The sequence below is a fragment of the Urocampus carinirostris genome, chromosome 14 (genome assembly GCF_059441175.1).
Source record: "Urocampus carinirostris isolate Australia breed hairy pipefish chromosome 14, RoL_Ucar_1.0, whole genome shotgun sequence".
Lineage (NCBI taxonomy): Eukaryota > Metazoa > Chordata > Actinopteri > Syngnathiformes > Syngnathidae > Urocampus > Urocampus carinirostris.
Window position 1 is genome coordinate 11886234 of NC_142362.1, and position 20228 is coordinate 11906461.

General features: G+C 38.0%; 1 protein-coding gene across 1 annotated transcript in view; it reads left to right on the forward strand.

The window, feature by feature from the left end:
- The window catches only part of erbb4b (erb-b2 receptor tyrosine kinase 4b), a 434153-nt gene that overhangs the window by 316612 nt on the left and 97313 nt on the right, over window positions 1-20228 (forward strand). Inside the window, exons 11-13 of the mRNA XM_088353033.1 lie at window positions 4749-4839; window positions 7428-7627; window positions 12873-13005. Of these exons, the coding sequence (XP_088209159.1) occupies window positions 4749-4839; window positions 7428-7627; window positions 12873-13005 (424 nt within the window). The remainder of the gene's footprint in view (window positions 1-4748; window positions 4840-7427; window positions 7628-12872; window positions 13006-20228) is intronic.

A 20228-nucleotide genomic window follows, 5' to 3' on the forward strand; every position in this document is an offset into this window, starting at 1 on the left:
TCTCTTCAAAACATTTGTTGTTGAGTGGGCAATCAAATGAAAATAATGTGTCTTGGGCTGCGGTTTCTTATTATTTGAGCTCACGCTGTAATTACCACAACTTGAACCCTCTTAACCGTTGGTTTTGAGCACCGACCCTTTCTTTCTAAGTGCCTACATGCTGTAATTTGCTTGATACACCAATGTGCTCTCAGCGGAAAGTGTTAGAGTACATGATCTTTTCTCTTTTATTGGGCTAAAATGAGTTGGACCATAGCATAAATGCCCTTTGAACAAATGTAATATCTGTTGCCTGTGTATTGTTTTTTTTCTATTGGGTTAAAATCTAGCAATAGCATGTATCGGTATCAAGTTGAGACCCGGTATCGAATTCCTTGATTGTGATTGTGGTCGTGCGGTTACAACTAGGATGCAGAAATTTGAAGAGAATATTGCAAATGATTCATTTTTAATATTTTTTTCTTTCACAAATAAGGAATACATACTTATTTTCTTTACTTATTACGATTAGAAGAGAAATAATAAATTGTCATTATAATTTTGCTCGTGTTTTTTTTTAATTTTAGTAAAAGAATATTGTATGAAGAAAACACCTTTGGATATCAGATAATTGAGCTAACTTTAGGGGGTTATGTTATTCGTTCCGAAATTATTCAACATTAACTCTAATTGAAAAAAAGGCCTAATTATAAGGCAGCTTTTTACATAGTTATTTATTTCTTTTATATCAAAGGTACGAATGGAAATAAATAAATAAAGTTCGAGCCTAAAAAATTCAACCCGACCCTACTCAAGTCGCGGGTATATAAACCTAAACCCGCTAAAACCCGACGGATGAACTTGATTACATAAATGAGCCTGAAATAAACCCGAAGCTTAAATTCACCGCCAAAGTAAACAAGAAGCTTAACTTCGGCTGTGCGTACCTAAGCGTCGAACTGTGTGTTTCGGCTAAACCACGCAGCTAGGGGTTTACTTAGGGCCGAGTTCTTCAATAAAGTGTAAGCTGCAGGATTTGGCGCTGTGGTGCCTATTTCGACAAAGTGCAGTGAACGAAAGTGAAAGTGAAACTGAACGAATTGGCACCGAAATGAAAATCATGTTCTCCAGATTACAAGCTGCAAATAGTAAAATACTTGGTTTAAAAGCTGAAAGAAAGTTTGTAAAGCAGAAATGACGTCTGACATGAGGGAGGTAGGAGGAGGAAGTAGCGCATCTTTTACCCAAACACCGGGGATGAAAATGTATTTGGATTAAGTGATTCGGAGTTAAACTGATGGTTGGGTAAGCATGTTTTCTATCCAAATAATTACTCGAGTAAAATAATTGCATGCTATGTAGATCTTCCAGGAAGTGAAAAAAAAGGAATAAAAATAAATCTGCGAGAGAGAAGCCCGGCTGGCCCGACTTGATGATTGACATTTTAAGGCCGGGCCCAAGATCTTACCTTTGATTCATAAAGCACATTGTATTGTTAAATTTTCAATCAATCAGCAGAAAATCCTACTAAATTTAGGTGTGACTTTAATTCTTTTAATATACCTTATTTTATTTCTCAAATAAAATCAAATAAGGAATACTGTTTTATTCAGCAGAAGGAATACAATTTTAATGATTTAGATTTATTTTAATTTAAAAAAAACTGATTACAATTACATCCAATGCCGTACAAGACACTTTTGCTTATTTTAAATAAACATTTCATTGACTTTACCTCGAAAATCAATAAAAACTATGTATACACTTAAAACAAGTTTCCTGCCAATAGGGGTAAGCATTTATTTATTTCAGTGTTTATTTATTTATTGTATCGTCTGAAAACACTGTGAAACATTACCCAATCATTTACCAGATAATAAAAACTATTTGAGAACGTTTTCAAAAAGGTACGAAGAATAAAAACTGTTCTAATCAGTTGTACACAAGCAATATTCTAAACATAATTGCAGCAGTTGGCCTTGCGCTCCACATTTGAATCATATAAAAGCAAATGTATTTTTTCCATCTGTTCGGTTATCACTTCTGCATGCTTCTTTAGGATTGGTCCAATATTCCGCTCACATTATCCTTTGTTTGTATCCTCGCACGTGCTTTCCTTTTTCTCATTTCTTCATCAAACACGCTTAATATGCCTCCGACTCTCTTCGGATGCCGCAGCTCAGCGGGGATTGCTCTCAACACAAGAATGTCCACAAACCGATAAAGATGCTGTTGAAGGTTATTGGCCTCTTGTCTACAAAAAGGCTCCCTATTTACTTCATCTCTTTTTCCCTCTTGACATCTCCCCTCCCTCTCTGAGTAAACAGTGCAGATCCTGCAGAGAGGGAGAAAAAAATGCTGTTTAATATGACGGAGCCTGATTGTTCATTGATTGGAGAAAGCGCCTCGCTGCCCATCAAACCCGCAATGATTTTCTTTCCGACGCGTCCGTTCCATGATGCAAAAGTTTGCCATTAAGAAAACTGAAGTAAAACGTTGTTTTAATTTCTAAATTTCCTTCTTTGCATTCCAATCCCCTGCTCCTCCCATCCATTATTCTACCTGATATTACTTTCTTACTCCCCCATCCACTTAATTTTGTTTGTCTCCTGATATTGGTTGGAGGATTGTACCTCCCACTGGTCTCTCTTGAATATTTCATATTTCCAAATCTATTATTGAAAATCTTAAATGAGCCACGTCCACCTCCTCGCTTCCCCAATCTTTTTAAATGATTCACCGTTTGCGATGCGTATTGCTTAAAAAAATGCAAAAAATGTTGATGTACAAGACGTGATGAGACGGGCAGAGCCGGAAACCCGAACTAGCCCAGAGAAGAGTGGTTCCTATATCCTGGAATGCAGCGATTGAAACCTAAAGGATGTCATGGATTGTTTGACGCATTTGTGAAAAAAACAACAAATGAGTTAAAGTTACTTCATTTAAGATACACCCCAATTACCCGCCAGATTATAGATCCCGAAAAGCAGCGCGTTACTCCGAAAAAAATATTTAGAGACAAATTACCATATATAGTTAGTTGCATGAAAACCAAACCCCTAAAACCCCTTGAAATGGCCACATAATAGAAAAAAAAGAAGAACATGTTGGCCGGCTCTCAAACGGCTCACTTGCTTTGATGATTGATATTACGAATTATGTTGTATAGAGAAGTTAAGAAAAAAAGGAAGTATAAAAGGAGAAAATAAAAAAAGGACAGGTTTGTGGTTATCCCTTTAATCAGTATATTACTAACAATAATTTGATGCAGAAAATGAATTAACAATTTGATGATTAAAACTGAATGAATATATAGATTTATATTATATATTTGTCGCCGATTTACGATTTCAACCTTGATAACACTAAATTTTGGGTACCCATAGATCTTTGTTGGGACCCATAGATTTTTGAGCATGCGAGTCCCAAAATGAACACTGAGAAACTACTGAAAAGTATGGAAATATACTGAAAAGTACGGTAAAGTACTAAAAAGTAGTATAAAATAGTCAATTGCATTTAAAAAAAAGTACTTAAAAGTAGCAAAAACTTGAAAGAAAAATAATCCTCTCGTTAAAAGCCAATCATTTACTTTATTTGAGAAATTCAAATCGGTTCTAAGTACTCTGTTGTGCAAGCACTTTGTTTGAGTGAATATTTAATGCATTGAACATAAAGTCTTTTTTATGTGATTTATTTTTCTTATGTATTTTTAACCAATTAATCTATTAATGAATTACACTATATATTTACTTTCATAAGTACATGTTTTCATTCATTTACTTATTTATCTCATCTCATCTCATCTCATTAGCCGTACCGCTTATCCTCATTAGGGTCGCGGGGGTGCTGGAGCCCATTCCAGCAATCATCGGGCAGTGGGCAGGGGACACCCTGAACTGGTTGCCAGCCAATCACAGGGCAAACGGGGACAGACAACTCATTCGCTCATTCACACCTAGGGACAATTTGGACCGGCCAACATACAAACTCCGCACAGGAAGTCTGGAGCTGGATTTGAACCCATGACAGGTTCCCATGACATGAACTGTGCCGCACAAGCGCTAACCACTGCGCCGCCGTGCTGCCCTTACTTATTTATGTTTTAAGTTAATTTACAAAAGAACTAAATAAACTTAAGATCTCTTAACATTGAAATGTATTATCTGCATTAAACACATAATTTAGTGATTCTCCAAGTAGTAACAAGAGTTGAATTACATAATGTTATCAATAACACAGAACTACCAAGAATAGTAATTTCTGTTTCCAGTAACGCGTTCCTTTGTAACTATGTTTACTGCTCACCTTGCACAATGTTGACTATCTTTTTTTGCACTATAATGACTATTTTTGCACCAAATGCATATTGCACAAACCCTTACGATACCAAACTGTATGTAACATCCTACATACTGACATTTCTTGTGTAAATTTTGTGTAAATTATAACTATAACCTATCCTCCTTGTTTCATAACCTTATCTTCTCTGTTCCTTTATCTTCTTGGATTTTTTTACCTCACTGTGAATGTGTGAAACTGGAGTGTCATGCCAAATTTCGTTGTCACAATATGTTAACCCATTTTGTAACAATGACAATAACGGTATATTCTATTCTATTCTATTCTATTCTATTCTATTCTATTCTATTTATTCTATTCCATTCTATTCTATTAGTCCCAACACAGATGCCAGGTCACATTTAAACGTTATTTTCTGTTCTGTCAGTGTCTTTGATGCATTTTAACTTGTGTCTGTCCCCGTTTAGGCTTTCTGAGCATCCAGTCTTGGCCTGACAACGTAACAGACTTGAGCGTTTTCAGCAACTTGGCCACGATAGGGGGGAGATCTCTCTACAGGTATGCTGATTTTGCTTCCAATTTGAAAATACCTTCGTGAAAGGTTTCATAAATGATACCTTTCACAGGGGGATGCTTTCCATCTCCACCCACTAAATATGAAAAGCGGCGATATGCAAAAACAAACCTGCATTAATTTGGTCTTCTGTTTACCATTGTTGAGAATCACAAAGCATAACAGTATATTGTTCAGAGACAATCAATTAAACAGCTTTCAAAAAGACAAAAAGAGAAAGTGGCTAAATTTACAGGGTAAACATCCATTATTTAGCACTTTCTAGAAGTGAAACAATATTTATTTAAATACATATAAGCAAAAATGTCTGAACCCAGTTTCATATTTTTCCCTACACATTAAATTATTTAAAAAAGTGGATCAAATGAAAGTAAATCCAACAAAGTTCAGGGTTTGTACAGCTGCTTGATATGGTTGAAATAACTTGAATTTTAATGTTGTGTTTTCAAAGATTGAAGAAGTGCTCTAATGTTGGCTAAAAAGTTTGTAAATGTTGGAATTTGTTGCCATGTTTCTCAACAAGTCTGCTCAAAATAATGTGTCCACACGGCTCTCTGGTGGATTCACTTTGCCTTTGCATTTCTTTTTGCCTCGTGATTAACAGCAACTTGTATTAGTTTGTGTTACATTGTCTTATGAAGCGCAGTCGCCCCCTACAGGTCGCGCCCAAGTGCAGAGTTGCATGCTACACTTAAACAGGAAGTGTGTATTAATGCAATTATTATGCATCAATTATGGACATTTTGCAAAAAATTAAGGTAGCGTTTCTCAGTGGGAAAAAGTGTAATGGGAAAACTTCCTGCAACTGAAAATGTACACTTTACCCAACACATATACGAGAGAAATTTGTCTTAAAAACAAATATATTTCTAATACACTTGAGATCTATAATCCATATGTGTTGAGAAATGCACACGCAAGATTAGAAATCAGAATGAAATTGGATTATTGGCTTTGAAAGTCCTTAAAATGCTTTAATTTTGACAAGAAAATGGTGTACTAACCTGCGTGATAATCAGGGTTGGGTAGGGTTACTTTAACTTGATTACTTTCAATTACTTTTGGATTACTCCAATACCAAATATGCTAATAAAAGACAAAAGAAACTAAATATGAATAAAATGATGACTCACAACACGTGGTAAGCTTTCTCTCCTGGCTTTGATCTCTTTCATCTCCGGCAAAACTAACATAAAATGCAACAGAAACAAAATGAAAATAAATCCAAACAGCTTGCCAACATCATGTTTGCCGTTCCATGTATTCCATTACTCCCCAAGCCAGCACACAATTTAGTAATTTTGTGCAGGCTTTAGTAATCCAGTTAAAGTAACCCTACCCAACCCTGGTAATAATTCCAAACACAATATGTATGTAATTATAATTTGGAGGCAGACAGTTTTTTTATCTTTCTTTTTTTATGACCGATTAAAGATAATTCCAGATCATTAATGCCCCTAGAACAATTTTTTGTGACATTCAAATGAAAAAACTGAAATTAGGTGTGCTCAAAAGAAAAAGGCAAAGGCTTTGCTTATTCGGCATAACTGTGCTGTGGAATGCCCTTCCCCCTGAGATTTGATCTGCAACCTCAGTGGAAATGTTCAAATCTAAGCTTAAAACACACTTCTACCTATATTTTATGTTGATTGTCACGAGACCGGACCAGATCAGAGGCAGGAGGCAGGAAGGGAGAACTCATTCGCGTTAACGATCAGATACTTTTATTAAGGAAATAAAAGTCGTCCAACACTCAGGGACAAAACAAAACAAAAACAGGCTTACAGGCAAACAGGAACTCAGACTAGGGATACTCAGAAAACAGGCTTGGACTCAGAATGGGCAAGTACAGGTTTCCTTCGAATCAAACAAACAAAAACAACAAAACAAAACAGACTAATGCAGAACAGAAAATGCAATGAACCAGCAACCCGCAATACCCACAACCCACCCTTAAGAAGCCCACACGCAAATTAGACGATCTGCTCCAGCCGGTGCCCAGGGGGCAGGGCCAGCCGGTCGCCACGGCGACCATGCTGGACATGACAGATGATAGTATGGGTATTATTTGCCCTCATGTAGGTTCTAGATGAGGGGATGGTGTCATAATAGTCTGTAATAATAGTTTACAATAGTGTATTATCTGTGCAGCCCTTTGAGACTCTTTGTGATTAAGGGCTATACAAATGAACATGACTTGACTTGAGTATAAAATGAATATAAATATAGTTTCATCAATCTTTAGGAATCAAAGTAAATAGCAACTACATACTGTAAGATTTTGGGTGGTCAAGTGTGTACATGTTTTTTATTTTTGAGCAGACTTGTTAAGGGCCAAACAGACCACAGTCTTTGCAATGTAATTTGTTCTAACTCTTGTATTCAAGCTCATTCATTTAAGCAATTGTTGCTAATTCAGTGTTGAGTCTACTAAATTTGCCTATTCAATCCAATTTGACCAAAAACCACGTGTGATCTTGAAACATCAAAGGCTGATTCATTCCATTCCCTTTGGATGTGATTCTTTTTCAACTTTTTTACCGTTTCCTTTCTTCCTCTCTCCGACCCTCAGCGGAATCTCCCTGCTGGTGTTAAAGCAGCACGCCATCTTATCACTTCAACTTCAGTCTCTGCGAGAGATCAGTGCAGGCAATGTACACATCGTGGAGAACAGCCAACTGTGCTACTACAACACAGTCAACTGGACTCGACTGTTTCGTGCTCCCAACCAGAAAGCTCTGACCCGTAGCAACAGGAGCCCGCAGGAATGCTGTAAGTTTGTAAACACACTGGGAAAAATAACAAAAAATCGTGTTAGTGCAAAGCATGGTACTTCGGGTTTGCAACTGTTGAACTGCTGAAGAACGTGAACCTAACGTGTTCAAAAAAGTGCCTAATCAATTTTAGTCTGTAATCAAAACTCATTGTTTCTAATGGATTGGGTATATCCAGGGCAGGATTCAGACGTCCTGATAAAAAAAACTTACAAACTTACATTCCGGGACGTTCTTCTCTCTAGTATTGTTCCTCAGTAAACTAACTGTGGCAATCCGGCAATCATGGGTTAATGAATCTTTCAAGAACGTTGACTAATGAGAGTTATAACTCGGATTTTCCCAAAAATGTTTTGTTTATTTGTGGTAAAGTGATTTTTGGTTGTGCCAACACGGATTCCAGGATGACAGCCAATATGTGCCTTTGTGTCGCCACAAATACGTTACATCTGTCAACACATGTGATAAAACATGTGTTAGCCATCAAAATATTCTCTTTAGAAAAACGTAATACCGTTATCTCTCGTTTATCGCGGATACTGGGGACCAGAACCTCCCGTGTTAAGCAAAAATCCGGGAAGAAGCCATTTCCAACCATTTTTAGCATGTGCTCTGACAACAGCATAAGTGGAACTGTCATGAATACTGATGTGAATCACCTGTGCCCATTCCTTTGGAGCCAACTGCCTTGGACTCTGATTGGCTCCCTGTCCCTATTCAAACCCACTCCTTTCTGTCACCTGTGGTCAGTCCGTCTGCGAACGTCAATTTACTCTAGGCAGGCTTTTTTCGACCCTGACTCCCACCTGTTTTTGCTCCGATCTGTTTCCCGGCTTCGACCCGTGTTTTTGATCCTGACCACGTCTACTCTTCTCTCCTGGCTTTCGCCTCATTTCCGTTTCCCACCACGTTCTTTGCTCTCCTGCCCCGGCTACTGACCTGTTTATTCTGTTCCCGACACCGCCATCGCTCGCCATGGAAGTCCCACTTCCGCGTTCAGAGCGACCTGCTTCCCGCGCCCAGCGATCACCGCATTGTGGATGCAACCCTTTCCTTTCTTCCAATAAAACCGTGAGAAACGTAACGCAAACGGGTCCTGTCTCTGTTCTGGTCTCAACAGGAACGGTGACAATGAATGTTGGACACGAAGATTCTGTTCATTTTAGGCGTAGAGAACGGAAAAAAAACGCCACAAAATATTCTTTCAGTCCCTGCTATAGTTGAATAGGGATGAAGGATTGCGGCCGGACGTGGTGCTGTTCATGCAAGGTGGAAATAACGGAAAAGTGAGCTTCCATGCATGACACGAATTAGCTCTTTCAGCACCTGCTTTGAGCAAAAGTCAAGTGTGGATTACAGACTGCTACTAAAACAGTGCATTTAATCTTAGGCGGGCCACAATGACATTCTTCAGTGATCCGAACCATAAATATAAAATGCTCTACTGGCCCCTGTTTACAACAATAGTGGACCGGAATAATGGATCATGGCCACAATCTTGCATTTCATGCAATTGGTAAAAATAATTCTTGGTCTCAGAAGAAAAGGGTTAAGAGATCCTCTGCTTTGCTAACCATCGTGTTGCCTTTGCCCAAAGGTCTCAAAATAATTATGATGAAGTGTAAAAGTTGCTTTTCATCTCGGACATGTCACAAATTCCCATTGTTTTCGTCACCTCCGAAGCATTAACGTGCTAACCCAGATACACACAAAGTAGTCTTTCCTTTTGAAACCCACAGGTTTCTGTTTTCCAGAGGCAAAAAGAAAAAAGACAAAGTGTTTTGATCCTCAGTCGCGGATGCTAAAAAATAAATGTAACCTCTTCTTTGAGTATTTCATTGTTAGCAGACCCAAGAGGGAGGCTTGTGTATCTTGCGAGACAAAGGCGAAGCCTTCATCCTCATTTAGTTTACTTTTACACGTTTTTCTTTATCCCTTTGTGTGCCAGAAACGATTCCAAAAAAATGTTTTGTCAAGGTTGACAAAGAGACAACGGAGACAAAAAGAGCGAGAAATCCCCAAGGTGAAAAATTCAGTCATTTTGGGGAAACAATGCCATGCAGACACATTATTATTGTTTTTAACTGGATGTTTGGTGAGGCATTTTCCTTTAACAAGTCTCAAGGCAGGTGCATTCAATGCTTCTTGTTTTTTGTTTTTTTTTATTGGCGCTTTTCACTTTCTTCCAAGCATTCGACAACGCAGTTTTAGTGGCCCTTGAATCTGGTTGGCAGATGTGCATCCTGGGATGCAAATGCCAATATCTTTTAATGGAAAGTGATATAAAAGACCTTATTTTGGGGAGCGCCGCCATACAGATTGTAACACTGTCGAAACAACTCACTTACTCACTTAAAGCTGTCAGGGGCTAAAATTGGAAGCCTCGCTTCTGATTTTCTGTTCAAACAACCCGGCAGCATCTGAAAGAACATCTCGGTTCTCCACGAGCCTTCTGTCATTGTTGACTCAGCAGCATCGCTTCACTATTATGAACTTTGCTGAACTGTATTTCCAGTGACATGCGGTGAGCTTCCTGTCTGGTAAGGCACAGTCCGATTTACAAATCAATGAACATCTATTGTGTTCCTTATTTGTTTGGTATGGTATTATGTAAACTAGCATGAAAAGCAAAATAATCATTCTCTTACCTCAACTTCTAAATAAGGTCTATGCGATGCACCAATCAAAATCCTTGGTCTCACTATTTCCCTCTGCCATGAGGCAAGAAAATTGACCTAGGGCTAAGCCCCACCCTCAAACGTGAAGAACAAAAACGTAGTGCGTGTAGCTAACATAATACGGTTGGACACTCTTGTTAAGTCAAGTTATATTTATTTGCATAGCCCTTAATCACAAAGAGTCTCAGACTATTGCAAACTACAGACTATTATGAAACCATCCACTCATCTAAAACGTACCTGAGGGCAAATAATACACATATTATCAACATAAAATATAGGTTATTCATATGCTATAGAATAAAAGTGTGTTTTAAGCTTAGATTTAAACATTTCCACTGAGGTTGCATATCGAATCCCAGGGGGAAGAGCATTCCACAGCACCGAGGCCCGAATGGAGAACGCTCTCGAACCTGAGGATCTCTTCCTGGCTCTGGGGATCACTAGTAGACCAGCGTTTTCAGAGCGAAGGCTTTGGACCAGAACATAGGGCGATATTAAATCTGAAAGATATGAGGGAGCTAGTCCATGCATGATTTTCTATAATACCAAGAGGACCTTAAAATCACATCTTAAGCTAACAGGGAGCCAATGCAGGTTAGCTAAAATTGGGGTAATAGTATCAAACTTTCTTGTCTTAGTTAAAAGCCTCACTGCAGCATTTTGTACTAGCTGAAGGCTCTTGATTTTGGACTTCGGGAGACCGGAGAGTAGTGCATGACAGTAATCGAGACAGGAGGTAACAAACGCATGAATTACATACTCCGCATCCGACTGAGACAGCTTAGGGCGAATTTTAGCAAAAATGTGAAGATGGAAAAAACTCTTCTAGTAATGTTCTTAACGTGTGTTTGAAAGGACACCCTTTTAGACTCTGTGATTAAGGACTGTACAAATAAACATGACTTGACTTGACTTGACTAGTCTGAATGAGTAAAGAGGGTGAGGCTTAGCCAAACGGTCAATGGTGGGCCTCATTTTTCATCTCGGGATGCTCAGTACACTAATATTTTACATACTGTTCCGTTTTAAATAAAAAGATCAATATAGAGGTAATCATCGTTGGACGTCGCTTCTTGTAATCCGTTCGTTTCGCCACATTATTTCCGTGTACAAATAAACTCGTAGAATGATTCCCAATTGGGTAGTTAGTGCTCACTTTTGATTGACACCTTTTCCATGATGAGGGTCTGTTTATACTAGTTTTATTCATGCACAAACATTAAACTCGCGTCCAGTGTTCCCTCTAAGCTGCGCGGGTGCGCAATTGCGCACTGCTCGCACATTCTCGGCACACAAGAATATATAGCCAGCGCACAAAAATGAGGGCTCAAAATGACTTATTAAGAAGGCGACTTAAGTCAAAGTTACAGTGCATGAAGGTAAAAATACACGGGTTCCCCTGACGTTGTGTCCTAAATGCGCTATTTTGAAGTCGAACGAAGTTGAGTAAAGTTAGTAGAGTATGTCGAGAACCGGCTTCTTCGGCTCGGCTCACTAAAAAGGATCCTAAACGGCTCTTCAGGTTGTTTTTGCTTCTTTAATCCCAGCATGACCAAATATTAAGTAAAATTATGCACAAAATGGCTTAAAGGAAGGGGGGAATAGAACAAAAAAGAAAAAATACCAAAATGAAAAAGTAGTGAAAAGCTGAGAAAAAAAGAAACAAAAGGAAGATAAAAAAGAAGGAAAAATTTAGAAAAAAGACAGAAAAAAATAAAAGAAAGAAATGTAGGAAAAAAGTAAATAAAGAACAAAAAGAAAAAAGTAACAGCTTGGAAAAAATAAACACAATGCGATTTTTTTTAAAGGAATTAAAAAAAAAGTAGGAAAAAAACACCGAAAAAAGAATAAAAAGTTTGTGTTGCACTCAAATAATTTCCAATTATATCAAGTGAATTGGTTGCCAACATTGTACTTCCACTAAAAAATGTGATTATGTACAGTTCTGTATTTTACAACCGACTAAATAAGCCCCCAAAAATGTTAATATTATGCGACAAAATATATCAGAAATGGATATCTTGTGAAAGAATTGTAAGAACAAACAACGTATGTAGGCCGTACAACCTTTGCAATAGTACATGAGTCAATTCATTCAAAAGAGAAAAATAATTTTGAATTACCGGAAACTCAGCAAAATGTAACTTGATGTCACTAATAATAATTAATTATCTTGCCACACTTGGAATTATGGTGGCTAACTGTTGTTTCAAGTGTTTCAAAGTCGGTGAGACTTTGTGTGAATGCTCAGACCCGTGGAAAATTAGAGGGAACATTGCTTGCGTCTTCCTCGACACATGTATCCCACCGGTCTCACTCTTACCTTCAGTGCTCGGGCTGTTAGAAAAAATGCATAAATTGGCCGCAACGCTGCATAAGCCGCAGGGTTTAAAGCTTGGGAAAATAGTCATGGCTGATAGTCCACGGAACTACAACCATATAATACATATTAATAATATATTTTCATCACGATGGGTGAGGCTTATATGATTGCATGCCACTGTACATTTCCACTTTCACACTCATATGTCGCATGTCTATGTTTGTATTTGTCTTGAGCAGCCAAAGAGCATTTGGTGTGCGACCCGTTATGTTCCGACTCCGGATGCTGGGGTCCCGGCCCGGACCAATGTCTTTCATGTCGGGACTTCACCAGGGGACAAAGTTGCGTGGAAAACTGCCGTCTCTACGAAGGGTAAGCAATGCCTGATTTTTGTTTTTTTTTTACTCGGCGCCGGACGATGATGAAATTTGTGTTGCAAATTATACCGGGATTGCAAAGTCACACATTGTGAGCTGAGATATGAGAGGAAATGGTGTTACCTCGTTTTAGTTTTTTGGCTGTCCTGGCATCGAGCCAAGCTAAGCATAGCTGAGCAGCCGATGTGCGCCTCAACAGTAAACAATTGCGTAAAGCCTCCCGTATGAAACAAATACCGAATGGTAAACAATTTGTATGTTTTCACTTTGTGTATGCAGAAGGCTGGAAGTGTAATAATAGCCGTGGGGAAACTGATTTGAAAATATTACTTTTACGAAATCATGCTAGCCGCCTGTTTGAAAAAATAAAAGAATTATCCTGGTCGTGCACTATAACAGAAGCAGTCTACAGTACCAACTTTCAAAGGTGCGTTTTGGACTATTGTTATTATAGATATTTTTTTATTTTATTTTTTTACATTTTTTATTTACAAGAGATTTTGTTTCTTTGCTCTTGTTCTTTGTTTTCATTTTTGCCAAGGTTGTCGTTGTTTTCGTATTCTTCTTTGTCTAGTTCTTGTTTTTTGTCTTCCTCTTGTTCTTTGTCTTTATTTATGTCTTCTTGTTAGTCGTTGTCTCTGTCTTCATCTTCGTCATAGTCTTTATCTTCATCTTTGTCTGCTTTTTTTCTTTGTCTTCTTCTTGGTATTCGTCTTGGTTCCCTTTGTCTTCTTCTACCCTTGTTTTTTTTTTCTATTCTTCGTCTTCCTCTTTTCATTCTCCTTTATCGTTTTATTCTCTTGTTCCGACTGCCTAGTCTGTGTTTTTCCTTCTTCTTCCATATTTTTTCTGTTTCATTCTTCTTTGTTCTCATTTTCCCCCCTTCTCCTGTTTCTCCTTAGTTGTCTTCATCCTTCTATGTATTTCTTCCTTCCTCTTGTTCTCCCCACTCTGATTTTTACGTATTTTTCCTTCTTTACACTCTTCATTCACCCCCGCGCCTTTCCTCCTTTTTTTTTGTCTTATTCAACTACTTGTTTATCCTCTTCTTTCTTTTTCCTCTTATATTTATCTCCTTTGTTTAAACTGGTTTGAACAACTCTCGTGATATAATATAACACAACTGAAATAATGAAGAAGTTAAATGTTAAGGACAAGATAAATAAATACATATAAATATTGAGTAATTACAACAAGGAAGGAATTATGACTGAAATTATAACGAGGTTATAAACAAATACATCATTCAATTATGACTTTATATATGCAGACACATTTAAAAAAAAAAATAAGAAACATATTCGGGTAGACATGAATGCCACTACTTGGATAAAATCCATATATTTTTTTTTAATCTATGTGCAGACACAGCACACTTCTACTTAAAATACAATTTTAAAAAGTTAATGAGTATTACTTAGGGAAATTACCAGTAGTGTTTATACCTTGGCTTCTTGGGACCGACCTGTGGCATAACCTGTCAATCAAAAGTAAAAACACCACAGGGCTGTTCATCACAGCGTTTTAAGCGCCGCAATATTGTTAGGCCACTCAGGATTGCAATTAATAGTTAATAACCGCTGTGGTTCGAAAGAACAATTTAAAGTGTAAAGGTAAGTGACTTTGAAGAGCAGCCCTGAAGAGCGTCATTAGGGGGGTTGTCTTGACTTTGAACGTTCAGTTTGATGTTCTCAACCTCACACGCCCCCGACAAAGTTTGAGCCCCCGGTGGCCTTCTACTAATAATTTCGGAAATAATTGAACTTAATAATTCTTGGAAGGATGGATGCATCGTGATGAGAAAGAGGAGGAATAGGGCGGGGGGGCTAGGCGTGTCACTGCGTGTCACAGTCACTGCTTGCGCACGGGGCCACGCCGTGCCTACCTGTCCGAAAGGTCTTCGGCTACGCCTGCAATGTCACCGGAGGCACCCCGGGGTGTTTCTTATGATATTGCGATCATATATTATCCATGTTTAATGGTTTTCTTGCGCTTGTATTGTACAGCGCCAAACCCTCCCAAGAACTTTTTGTCATATTGCCACATTTTAGGATTTAAACTTAGAATTAAAAAAACTGAAAATATTTTTCTAAGAATCAACTACATATGAGGAAAAAAATCGCAACGTGAAACCCAAGTATTTCAACATGTTTTTATATTTACAACAAACAAACTGAAAAGTAGATGTTGCAAAACTACTGTTTTTTTTCAGCTCGGCCAACTGATGACTTCTGACTGATCCAATGTTGACCTAAATGACTGACAATGACAAACAGAGTGTACTTACTGTATGTCTTTAAGTCTCAGTTTGAATTCACCTGCTCTGTGATGGGCTCAATGGTCTTTTGAAGGAGAACATACAGGATACGAACAGCACCAGGCAGGTCTGTGTTAGTGTAAGTTTGCAAAAGTTCAAAGCAGGGAAGTCATACAAGAATTTTTAGCAACATTTACACATCTCCTGGAGCACTGTTTGAGCAATAATATAAAAACAGTTAAAACACACAAAACCACCGCAAACTTACCAAGACCTAGCCCTCATATTAAACGTTCCACACAAACACGGGTAAAACTAGTCATAGAGGCAACCAAAAGAACAATGGTCACATTGGTCTAAATGCAGGCATTCACAGCTGAGATGGAAAATTATGTGCATAAAACGAATATTACTTTTACTAATATTTCCTGTATGGAAGAGTGGCTAGAAGAAAGCCCTTTCTGAAAGACTATTGTAAAAAAGGGCCCATTTGGCATTTGTAAGAAGCCTCATGGGAGACACAAGAAACTTATAACAAAGTCCACTTGTCAGATGAGACCAAAATTAACTAATTGAGTGCAAAGCGTAACATTTTGCGTAAGAGTAACACTGAACATCACCCTGGAAACACCATTACACTGTCAAACATGGTTGTGACAGCATCGTCTTCTGGGTTTTTTTTTCTTCAGCAGGAAATGGGAAGATGGTAAAAGTTGATGGGAAGATGACTGAGGCCAAGTACAGGGTGGTTCTGGCAGAATCTATTGGAGTCTCCAGGACACCTGAGAATGGGGCGCAAGTTTATCTTTGAACAGGACAAAAACCCTAAACATAATGCAAAACCTGTAATGGAATGGTTTGGGACTAACAATAGAAAGGGTTTAGAATGGCCAAGTCGAAGTCCAGTCATCAATCCTATAGACTAGTATCTGTGGAAAGATCTGAAAATTGATTACCATATAACCATAAACAAATTTAACCATTTTGTAAGTGAGACATACTCAAAAAGATTTGCGGATGTGATAGAAGGAAAAGCAGGTTGTACAAAGTATAAACTCAAAGGGGGCCAATATTTATGAAACGCCTACTTTTCAATGTGTTTGCACAATACGAAATGTTGAACATATTTTTTTGGGGGGTTTCAGGATTGTTGTTTATTCTGAGAGTATTATTCTTGAGTGTTTTTATCTATAGGCTTGAAACTTGAAATATAGCAATATGTCAAAAAGTTCTTGGAAGGCCAATATTTTTGCAAGGTACTGTATACTGTCTTAGCGCTTTTGTAGTTTCCTTTATGTAGGGATGTCAAAGTCATTTTCACTGCGGAGCCACATCAGTTTAATGGTTGCCCTGAGAGACTTTCACTTAAAATGTAACAAAATGAATCAAATGATTAACTGTCATGTAAAATAAATAACTTCTCATTAACGCAAATTACGTAACATGCATTTTTTTTTATTTTACAGAGCAATTTTCATTTTTCTCCTCGAGATTGTGCTTTTCCTTTGAACACAAAGGCTTTTTGCAAAACTTTTCTAGTACATTTTTAGACAAAGTGTGCCATCTAGAACAGGGGTGGGCAAACTACAGCCTGCGGTACTCATGCATAATGCCTTTTAATCTTGCCTTCAAATGTTAAAAAATAAGGATAATACATATCAAACTGTAAACAAAAATGTAAAGTAATAAAACATGTTCCGATTAGGTGCCACTCATGTCGAGTTTTTCAATCGATATTATCATATATGCTTCAAAATGGGACATACTGGTATGTTGTTGCTTTGCTTTACATCATACATGCTGTATGATATGGCATGTACTTCATAAACGCAGCTCATTGCTGCCATCCTATAAAGACACCTCAATTTTTTGTTAATTGGTTTAGTTTTTTTGCATGAATGGAATATTTATAAAAAAGGGAGCCAAAAATGGATACACTTCTTTTGAGATAGCAGCAACGACTGTCAGAACCAGAGTAGACGGTGGACCCAGACGCGTAATGTTTTCACACAAGCTTTATTTTACGGGAACGGGGCAGTCATGCGCGGGAACACAAACGCCAGCGATTCGGTGATCGCTGGGCAGAAGAGATCAAAACCGGACAGGACAGACGGGAGCGATACCAGATACAGGACACACGAGCAGATAATGGACAGGGAGGGACAGACGGGATCGATACTGGAGCAAGATACCGGACAGGACGGGACAGACAGGATTGATACCGGATACAGGAGCAAGATAACGTGCAGGACGAGACAGACGGGATCAATACCGGATACTGGAGACTGGAGCAAGATACCAGACAGAACGAGATAGACGGGATTGATACCAGATCCTGGAAACTGCAGCAAGATACCTAACAGGACGAGACAGGCGGTATCAATACGGGATACTGGAGAAAGATACCGGACAGGATGAGACAGACGGGATCGATACTGGATACTGGATACAACAGCAAGATACCGGACAGGACGGGACGGACAGGATCGATACCGGATACTGGATACACAAGCAGTATACCAGACAGAGTCAAAATACTCGTCTTACAAGTGCAGAGGTTCGTTGACGGACTGACCAGGATTGAATGAGAGCACTGAGTTTAAATAGGAGGGGAGCCAATCGGGCAACGAGCAACAGCTGGCGCCAAACGAGCGGGCCCAAGTGAGGGAAATGGGCAATCGTGACAACGACATGAGAAATTGGATAGGTCTACATGACCTTTTTCTTCCATTTTTTGCAGAGGCATCGGATTTAAGACACCATTGTAGATACAAAAAATTAAATCAATTTTTGTTTTCCTCCTGGCCGGGCCCTTTTGCCAATTGTTTTAACTCAAAAGGCCGCTAAAACATGTCCTATCCCTCATGTAGAGCAATCAATCAGTATCGCAAGTGCTTCAGAAACCAGTTGACCATCACTATTATTATTATAATCGTTGAGTTTTACAAATATTAACATGTATATTTGATATTCTAAATTTGTAAAATTAAGCTATTAATGGTCTTTATTTTGTTGTCTGCAGATTTTTGTGTGTGATAACATTGTCCAACTTTCAACGTAAAGTAGTTATTTTAAATATTACTCGGATGTTTGAGGGGAATCTGAAAATTGTCTTAGTTCATGATGAAACATCATTTGTAATACAAGAATCCCTCGGTTAGTGCAATTAATCGTTTGCTGTCTGCTGTCCGTTCAGAACACAATGCACAATACGTTTATATCAATAACAATAAAGACGATTCAACTCAAATTTGACAAACATTGAACCAGCGATAACCGAAGTGCGAAGTAGCGAGGGTAATTGGAAGCTCTGTAAATCCAGAATACTTTATATTTCTATTTAGCTTCTAGCCGTAGTCAGTCGGGACATTTTACAAAACAAACCTGAGCTGGTATCGACTGCATCCAAGCTGATTTGGAATGTTATTCACATGTGCTGCACTGCGTGGACAGACCCTCTGAACATAAGAATTTTAAAATAAGAATTAAAGAACTTGTAATGTATGCAACTCCATGCACTAGAGCAAGCTTGTGATGTGCGTCAGCACCTTCGTATCCTTTATTACTTCAGCCAGCTTACGCACAGACCAAGGCCGAGCTCCCCTGCTCCTGCAAGACTTTATGAAGCTTTTCAAATACTAATTTTGTTTAAACACCTCTGGGACATGTAGTGAGAGAAATACCCCCAGAAAACAGTCCTTCAAGTTCTCTGGATTCAAAGTCTGTCTCACCGAGGCCATATTTCATGTTTATTTGGTATTTTATTGACCTGGCACATCAAAACAGGTTTCGATCCATTTCAAATAATGCATTTTGAATAGAATAGAATAGAATAGAATATACATGGTTGGGTAGGGTTACTTTAACTTGATTACTTTCAATTACTTTTGGATTACTCCGATACCAAATATGCTAATAAAAGACAAAAGAAACTAAATATGGAAAAAAAATATTAATCACAACACATGGTAAGCTTTCTCTCCTGGCTTTGATCTCTTCGATCTCCGGCAAAACTAACATAAAATGTGACAGAAACAAAATGAAAATAAATCCAAACTGCTTGCCAACATCATTTTTGCCGTTCCATGTATTCCGTTACTCCTCAAGCCTGCACAAAATTTAGTAATTTTATTCATCAATATCTTGCTGCTAAGTTTACCCTAAAAAAATAAATGGGAAAAAAATGCATGCAATTTGATATACTTGAGTCTTGTTATTTGTGTTTTTAGCACTCATTTCTGGTTGCATTACAGCATACAGAAACATCTAGTGGTCAAATAATACACACTGTCCCTTTAATGTAGGAGCAGTCCATGCAAAATATGGATTAATTTATTTGTGATTGCTTTATTTTCTATAATGATTCTGAATTATTATGAAAATAAATCAATGTTTTTAAATTGTATGTTCAATTTTTGTTTTGTTCAGCAATTTATTTCAAAATATATTTCAGAAAAGTGGATTTTTTTTTCATCAGTTTTTCTTTAGGAAAAAACAATTCGCCCCAACCTCACTCAGACCCACACTTAATTTGAAACCCCTGTAATATAACGTCTTGTCAAAAGCACAACACAATTAAATGAATCCATTTTGGTGCAAGATTTTTTACAAAAATAACAAGTTCAGGGTAAGAGTTTGAAAATAAATAGCATAAAACAAAATAATAAAGAACTGATTTATTCATTTTCATTATTTCACAATCCCACCATCTTGGCATGTTTTATTTGATAGCATTCAGGGTGATTATTACCTTTGGGCTATGTTACCTTTAACTTTCCACGGGTCTGAGCGTTCACACAAAGTCGGTGAGCAACGCTTGAAACAACAGTGAGCAACAGCAATCCCAAGTGTGGCAACTAAGTCATTATCAAACATGTCCAAAACGTGACATCAAGTTACATTTTGCTGAGTTTCCGGCAACATTTTTTCACTTTTGAATATATTGACTAATGTATTATTGC